Source organism: Phasianus colchicus, chromosome 1, assembly GCF_987193195.1.
Source record: "Phasianus colchicus chromosome 1, bPhaCol1.hap1.1, whole genome shotgun sequence".
Lineage (NCBI taxonomy): Eukaryota > Metazoa > Chordata > Aves > Galliformes > Phasianidae > Phasianus > Phasianus colchicus.
The window spans coordinates 40,791,870-40,800,651 of NC_143436.1; the positions used below are offsets into that span (position 1 = coordinate 40,791,870).

Here is an 8,782-nt window from a genome sequence, read left to right on the forward strand (position 1 = left end):
CGGAGGAAGGCAGCACCAGAGGCCCGCTGTGCCTGGCGCACGCTGGAGATGATGCAATGAACTGTTCATTCGCTCCCACGCATCGTGACAAAGCTCAGTTTCAATGTCCCATCACCAGGAGCTGCCTCAGGCCCGAGGACAGAGCCCTCTCCTTGGTGCCCAGCCTGCGTCGTGACAGAGCTCATGCAGCAGCGTGCCCAACCAGCTCCATCAGGCCAGCCTTCTACTGCCTTGAGACATCCACTTTTCAAAATACGTTATCAAAGATTATATTCAGGTTGGGACTTTCTCATATTCTTGCTGCAGATCTCCAGGAGACTCAACTACATTGCACATGTGGCTAAAAAAACTCTTAAACTGCATGGATCTTCAGAAAACACCCTTATTACTTGCTTACCTTAATCCATTCCTTCATATAAATACATGGAAAAAAAATCAAATATATGTTGTCATATTGTGGAAAACAAAAAAAAACACATTTCAGACTGAATCCAGACATTTTCAGACAGAATGGTCAATCCTCTCTGTTTCTACAAACAACAGGCCTTTTTTTAGCCTCAGAAGAATGAATTTGATTATTTATATGTCATCAGCTGGCATGCCAAATAGAAGAATGTTAGACTTAAAGCGCACAGCACTTGCAGAAGTATTTTCCTCCTTTAACACGCCAGGTTGGAGAGCAGTACAAGAAATCTCTCTGACAGATGGAAACACTTTGTTGAAAGCCATGCAGGGAGCAGCATAACCGCTTAACACTGTTTTGAAGGGCTTAACCGCACTGTAAAAGATAGCTGGCCTTATGCTGCACCTCTGTCAAGGAGTATATTTCACACTTTATGACTCTGACTTCATCTTACTGATGAGTACGTTATACATTTTTTTCCAAAGACAATATCTAGTAACTTATGTTCAGTACCACTTCCGTTGTATAGAAATGTATAAGCATTGATGAGAAAAATTCCCCATATATATAGTTATGAGAATGAAAAAAAAATGACAAGAAAATAAGGAAGGAAGGAAGAACCCTCTAGCAAGCAATAATGCATGCAAACAGTCAAATGTCATCTGGTCACATTTCATAGAGTACATCTACCTCTGCTATCAGCTGGTGGCTGATAGCCATCAAATCAAATTATAAATTGATTCAATTACCTATTTACTGTCACCGAACACAGTGCTTCGTTAAGGATTTTCAGGAAGTTGAGACATCCCGTCCACTAAAGAAAATACTCCTTTGAATTCTTAAAACAACAACAGAGATTAGCTGTGGGCCACAGCTCAAGAGCAAGAAGTATTTCCAGTTGCCTAGGATATAATTGAAAGTGAGGAGAAATTTGGTTGTCAACAGCCAATAGCTATGACCTTGTCGTGAAACTTCACAGGGATTAAAATATCAGCACAGTATATTCAGTCTATTCAAATTTCTTCTTTTATCCTCAATCACATGAAGAATTGAAACCACCAGTGGCATGCATGAATAGTAACTATATAAAGAAAAACGTAAGAGGACATGGATTATTAATAAAAGACAGCTGAAAGCTCTCCTTCAAATGAGAAATATTTCCATGCACTTAATCATGCAATGGTCTTTGTACAGCCTAATTGTATGGAATCATCAAAAGCAAAAAGTTTTGAAAAGTGCTCTTTTAAAGCTGCCATTTTCATGGTCAGGAGCATGGAAGAATAACCGAAGTTTTGCAGCAATCTGAGTAAATAAATGGTCAGTTTTCTGTCAGAGCAGATTTTCATCTTGGAAGAAAGAGCACAAGTAAAATGTTATGTAAAACAAGCTTGATGAAAACTTCTGCCGAACTAATAAGACAGAGAAAGTTCAGAGTGGAACACACATTATGCCTAGCTAGCAAGATGTCTGCTTTAAACTGTGGGCCTCCATACGACCACTCCTAGAACAAGTGCCAAGGGAAGAGCAGAAAGGTGCTCCCTTTCATCATACACCTTGGAGCACAGTGTTATTTGCAGAAAATGCTTCCATTAGACTGTGCTAAGGCACCCATTGAGTGCCTCACACCCACCAGGAGCTTCCTGCATCTGTGCAGGACTTTGGGGAGAGAAAGGCAACAGAACACGGCCACGAGGGAGATGCGAGTTCTGCCTGATGATGGGGAAGGTGGCCACTGCTGGTCACCGCAGGGCTGTGGCACACTGAGGGCACTGTGAGAACAGGCAGAGGCAGTGCTGCTGATCCAGTGCTGAGAACAAAACACAAGGTGTGACTATAAAAGTGGCGCTCAAAGGTAAAAAAACCAAAAAACAAAAAAAAAAAACCAACAACACAGCATCAGCATTTTTAAACATTCCATTTTGACTTGGAGTCCAAAGAGGCAAACTAAACCAGGAGCATACTTAAAAATCTTAAAATGAAGAACAAAATCGAACCTTACTTTGTCAGTTTATGTAATGGAGCACTGTAACTTTTCACCTCAACGTGGAACAAGCACAGCTTTCAAAGTTTTTGGCATCACCTCTGAATTGGCCTAAAACCTTCCCACAGTGAGGCCTGATGGGCTCTGGGGATTACCGACAGAGCACCACCCATTCAGCATGCAAGACGCATGCAAGAGACAAGAAGGTGCACTTCTTTCTGTAAAAGACTGACAGAGCTGCTTGAAGACACTCAGAGGACAGGCTCTGCCCCTCACAAAGCTCCCAACCACAGGCACAAGCAGCTCAGCCCAGAGCCGTACCCCCTCAGCTCCAGTGCTTCACATCTCCGCACTGAAGCACTTGCTGATTCCTTCCCCTCCTCCCAACAGAGCACCACATAAAGGTCAGGCAAAAGCCTTGGAGATTAAATTGTAAGTGATTAAAATTTCCATTATTTTGTGAACTTGTTCCACATATTAAAAAGCCCTAATGGAACTTGCACACATTTGTGCAGGTAGAAAGGCACATGATGACAGGAATTAAGGAAATTAATTCCTGTGCTTTGGACTGAAGTAATCTTCCAGAATGTAATTGGCTTTCAATCATTCACACACAACATGCCCTTCACCTTTAAATGGTAATTCATTTTACCACATGATTCTGAATTCCACTTGTATCAGGCGCTAGGAATGCTCCCATCCCTGCACTGAACACAGAACGCAGGTTTTGGGAGCAGACGATGTCGGGGCCTAACTCAGATTTCTGATGTATGCATCTATACGAAGTTTTACTATTTCTGGACGCCGAAGCAGGGGAGAACAGCAAACATTTCCTAGCCAGAGACAAAGCAGCCATTCCCTATGCAATGCATGGCAGTGAGGGCTGCCTCTCGTGCAATGCTCTCTATTTTCTTGCCGCACGTAGCTCTCTGTGGGGCACAGCCAAGCGATACAAGGCCACAACTCTTCCCTGGGCTGGGCCTACATCACAGCAGAGCTGCGCAAAGCATAAGTGACAGCAAACATAGCTGTGTCCGCTTTAATAAGAACAACCGAAATGTGGAAAATCACTCTGCATAGCACTTTCCTGCTTCCTTGGCTGTGAAAGACTACAGAGGAAGTATCTGGGAGCACCAGGCTTAGGTCGCTCCTGGAGTGTTCTGCCCTCTCCAGCTGATATAACAACTTGTTATAGGTGACAAAGTGTATCTTGCTGATGAAATGGCCGTCTGCAGGCCAGGTGCAGTATTTAAATCTATTTCTTCTTGCCCGTAGTTCCCTTTTGCACATCACATCCTACTGCTCCACGATGTTACATCTCCTCACACTACTGTCAGCCCTAGCTGACAACCAGGGAGTCCACAATGCAAGCACCTCTGCCAAATACTTAGGCATATTCTGGACAGCGACAACAGATGTTTACATTTAAATTGGGACTAATTTGCATTTTTGTATATCGTGGATATTTTAAAGGACTGTGTTAGTGATGAAAAGAAACGTGTAATTCTGAAATAGTAATACTTTCCTTAGAAAAGCCAGGTTTGCTAATGGATTGCCATCTGTTCAGCTCTTTGCCAGGAAATAGATTTGTCCTGCTTACAGAAAACAGTATTAGGGTGAAACTGTAGATTACACAGTGGATTTCTGAACAGTTTAATTTCAAGCGCATGCCAGCACTTTGTTACTTCAGTAAGAATAATTTTAGATTCACCTTTTCTTCAAATGTTGAAATTAAAACTATCCAGCAAACTCTACTTAGTGTTGATAGGAAAAGGTTCTTCACCAGAGGGTGGTCAGGGACTGGAACAGTCTCCCCAGGGCAGTGGTCATGGCACTGAGCTGAGTTCAAGGAGCGTTTGGACAATGCTCTCAGACACAGGGCTTGATTTTGGGTGGTTTTGTGCGCAGCCAGGAGTTGGGCTCAATGATCCCTGAGGATTATTTTCCAACTCAGGACCTTCTGTGATTCTGTGAAACTCTGCAGACTGGTTTGTTCTTGGTCAGGTTCCAGTAAAGGTGCCTGCACCATCTTTCTCACCTTGAAACTGGGTTCATCAGGCTTCCTTCGCATAGGATTTACAGGAAGACACTCTCTATCTTGCTCTGAAAGCCTCTCTTAATCCTCTAGAAAGAACACGTTAAAGAAATAAGCAGCACTGGCCTAAATTGTGCTTTCAACAGTACACGATTTATACATGTTCAGAGCCACTCAGGGCTCCTTGATGGAAGTTAAGAAGAGAGATGCACCTGCAACTCAAGAAACTGTTTTGGGAGCTGTGTGACCTCTTTAACTCACAGAACCACAGAAGCAAAACAAATCAGACATCAGGTTAAGTCCTTCTCCTCTGTGACCACAGAAACTGAACAGCATTTCTGCTCAGCCTCGCAAGCAGCGCAAATGCATCGCGAGGGAGTCGTCCAATTTTCACAGCCCGGAGGCAAAAACTGAATTTAAACAAAAGTTCGTGATTTCAGCACCGCTTTTCATTACGTCGGTCAGGCTGCTGACACAAACTCAAAGCTAGCAAAACATCAACTGCTCTCTCTCCGCGGACCGAGCAGCCGCCTACGGACACACACAGCACCCCGGCAGAGTAACATCACACAGAGTAACACCACTGCCGTCAGCGCGCAGCCACAGCACCCCCGCACCGATCCCAAAAGCCGCGTTCCGCCGACACACGCACCCCGGGCGCCCGTTCCTCCCGCCCCAAGCGCGGGGTCGCCTCCGGACAGGTGCGGATGTGCGCCGCGCCCCGGTCGCGGCTCTCCCGCAGCAGCGGGGCGGGGGGAACCGGGCGCACGGCCGCGGGGCACCTGCGCGCAGCCCCTGCCCTCGCCGTGCAGCCCTGCACGCGTCGCCCGGCCGCGCGGCCGCTCCCCGCCGGCGGACAAACTTTCCGCCCGTCTCCTCGCTCCGGAGCCTCGCGGGGAGACGCCGCCTGCCCGCCCACCCGCCGCCTCCAGCTCTTACGCCGCGGGGACGGGCGGGCCGTCACGGCGGCGCCCGCAGCCCGCCTCGCACGGAGCCCCGCGACGCTCCCTCGGGCCGGGCCGGGGGGCGGCGGCCGCCGCGCTTACCTCTGTCCAGCGTGAGCGGCTGGACCGCGGTCAGCGTCGCCATGTCTGCGGCGGGGCTGGAGCCCGAGTGACGCGCGGCTCCGGCACCGGCGTGGAGCGAGGGGAAGGGCGGGGAGGAGGCTGGCAGGGAGAGGGGGCGGAGGAGGAGGGTGGCTCCGTGGGAGGAGGAGGAGGAAAAGGAGGAGGAGGAGGCGAGCGGGGCGGAGAGGGCGCCCAGCGGAGGGCGGCCCAACGCGGACGGGGCGCCGCGGTGCAGCGTGCGCAGGGCGGCCCGGCGGGGCCCGGCGCGGGCTGCCGGCATCGCTGCGGTGCGGGTCCGGGCCCGGCGGGAGGCCGCCGCGCTCGCCTCGGAGCGGAGTCTCGGGGCCCGCGGCCCTGAGGGACGGGCGGCGTCGGTGACGGCTTTCTGGGGCCGGGGGCGGCGGGCGAGGGGCGGTCCGTCTGTGGCCCCGCCGCCCGGGGGTGCCGCAGCGGAGGGAGAGCGCGAGGGCGGGGAGCGCCGCAGCGCCGCCTGCGGGAGCTGCCGGGAGAGGCGACGGCGGAGTCCTTCGCAGGGCTGCGCTGCACCGGCGCGTCCCCGCACCGCCCTTCGGACGGACCCGCGGTTGTCAGCCCCGTCTTCAGCCCTGAGCCTCGTCCGGGATGCTGCTGCTCGGGCCGTCCTCGGGATGCTGCACGATATCTCATAGAACCCATCCAACGCAGTTCCGCAGCTCGGGGTTGAAAGGCAGAAAGGGAGAGATCGATCGTGGGTGCGTCGTGGTCACCTCGTGCGGGTGGATGTGCTCAGTCCCTGCAGGCCTGGGAGCGCTCAGCCTTCAAGCTGAGCTTAGCGCTGGAGCTGTGCAGGGCCGGCCGGCAGCCGGCTGGTTGTGCTGGCCGTGTACCGCCGTCCTCAGCCCGGAGCCCAGGGGGAGCCGTTCTGCTGCCTCTCCAGAAACGGAGGTGCAGTTGTGCTGCCTTCCACTGTGGGCAAGTGTGCGTAGAAGTGACAGTGAAGAACTGAGCCCCCTTTAACTGCTGTCCTGTGCGGTACCTGCATTGTTGCGCTTGCCCAAGAAACGCCAAAACTGGGAAAACTTTAATCCAGAGGGGAACGTAGCACTGTTCCTCTCGTTCGCTGGAGAGCTGACAAAATGCAGAGGATGTGAAAAGACAACACGAACAGACTGTGCATTGGTAACAGCTGTAATTGCCAGGGTATTTAAGTGATAGTAGAGGTAATAAGGGTAGCTGTGGAAATGTCACTGAAAGTTTTAAGAGATTAAAAATACATATGGCAGTATTAAAATTAGAGAAATTTAAATAATAAATATCAGCCACCCACTTCTTTTGCTCAACTCAAATCAGCACAAGTTTCTCTGATGAGTAAACAATAAACAGTAGCTCATTCAGATTTCTTGACAAGAAAACGTTTTGTTTGGCTAAAACACTGGAGTCAAGAAAGCAGTTCCTGGCAAACAGTCAGTTTTTAAAATCAAAATTAATGTGAGGATTTTTATTGTGTAGACTTTATGTACTTGCGGAGCAGCTGAATCGACATAAAGCGCAACGGTGCCTCTTACACAGCCATACTGCTGCACACTGGATTCACCATCCTCAGCAGGGAAACAAGTTCATGTTTGAAGCCATAACAGCCTAATGTGACAACGCTCAAACTGTTCTGACACTTAAAATTATGTTTAAATAATATTAAAAGCAAAAGTTAATTAGTTTTTTTTTGTAGGGAACGTCATAACCCTCAGGCTTGCTCTTTTAGACTGCCATGTTGACTTCTTGAAGCAAAATGCAGCTATAACAGTAACTTTTCTATTAATATCTGTGTAACGTTAATGCCAAATATGTTGCCTTTTAGAAATATACATGTTTAGCTAATTCAGTGTTTGTGCTTGGACAGGGTACCTGTGGAAAGCAATAAGCTTATTCCAACTTCATCCTTTTTATCTACCCCGGTCAGATTTCATGTGCTCTGCCATAGGGGCTAATTGGCACTCAGATGAGAGACTTGAATGGGAGTGTTATGTGTACTCAAGGAAGATGAAAGGCAGCATTTGCTGAAATTAAACATTTCCTAATCAGCATAGCTGCACAGTTAATGCTCAGGGCTGTCAAATAACTAGCCCAGGGATACTTAAAGCAGCTGTACAGGGAAGATTTTAGAAGTTGTCCTGCAGAATTCCCTAACTTGAGAAAGGGGTTGGAATGAAGCAGGGAGCTGTGGCTCTTGCTTTCCAGCATCATTTCTCAGGAGAAGTAGTAGACTAACAGAAAAAGCCAGCAAGAGTAGTGCTGGTCAGTCCCACCGTACTGAAGGTGGATGTTTTTAGATGGAAGGCACTGGTCTGCATCCCAGCCTGCTTGCTGATTCCTTGGCCTGCGCTGGAAATTTTAATTCAGTATCATGTGATGTTTACTGAACCAAGGAAATGAGATTGAATTAACAGAACTTTGAGCATACAAACTAGAAATGGGCTTACTGACAGATCTTCAAGACTATTTCTCATAGGATGCCTGCAGACTTACTCTGTCAGTGTAGTATTTTATTCTAAGATCTAAAATGGGGATATAGAGGTGTTGGTGGCTGTGCTTTCAGATGGCATAAGTTATATTAAAACATCACATTGGAAGTGAGTGGACCTTGAAAGAAGTTGTCCATGAAACAAGGAATCTCTGTCCTTTGAGATTTTCCAACCTGACTGGGTGAAGATCTTGGCAACCTGCTTTTGCTGTGATGTTAGTCCTGCCTTAAGCAAGGGGTTGGACTGGATATCCTTGAAGTCATTTTCAGTGCATATTATTCTATGATTCTTTAATAAACTGTCCAAATTAGTGGTGAGAATTATCTGAATAATTGTTCTGAAGAGTTACATCCCAAAAGTAGCATATTTTAATGCTGCTGCAAGCAAGTGATGAGTGTTCAAGGAACGTTTGAACATTGCACTGAGGGACATGGTTTAGTGAGAACTATTGGTGATTGGTGGATGGCTGGATTGGGTGATTTTGTGGGTCTTTTCCAACCTTGGTGATTCTATGATTCTATGATTCTAATGCAATGGATACTTGCAAGGCTGTTTTGGGAAGGGGTATTCTTATGCGACAGTCTCAATGTTGAGTTCTTTGTGTGATGTTGCCAAAAGCACTAATGTGATCCTTGGACATACAGAAGAGAAATGTCACGCAGAACTAGCACAATGACCTTCACTCTGCACCTTGTGTTGGTAAAGCAACTTACTGAAGTCTGAGATCTGGTGTTTGCCTTCCAAGGTAGAAAATCAGCTTTGACATAATGCTTAAGGAACTCAGTCAAAGCTTATCAA

General features: G+C 48.0%; 1 protein-coding gene across 2 annotated transcripts in view; it reads right to left on the bottom strand.

Moving 5' to 3' along the window:
• Nucleotides 1-5,781, bottom strand: part of LIN7A (lin-7 cell polarity scaffold A) — a 47,794-nt gene extending 42,013 nt beyond the window's left edge. For both annotated transcript variants that reach the window (XM_090139253.1, XM_031589657.2), the window contains exon 1: nt 5,466-5,781. In XM_090139253.1, the coding sequence (XP_089995379.1) occupies nt 5,466-5,766 (301 nt within the window). In that variant the 5' untranslated portion in view covers nt 5,767-5,781. The remainder of the gene's footprint in view (nt 1-5,465) is intronic.
• Between the last annotated feature and the right edge of the window lie 3,001 nt (nt 5,782-8,782).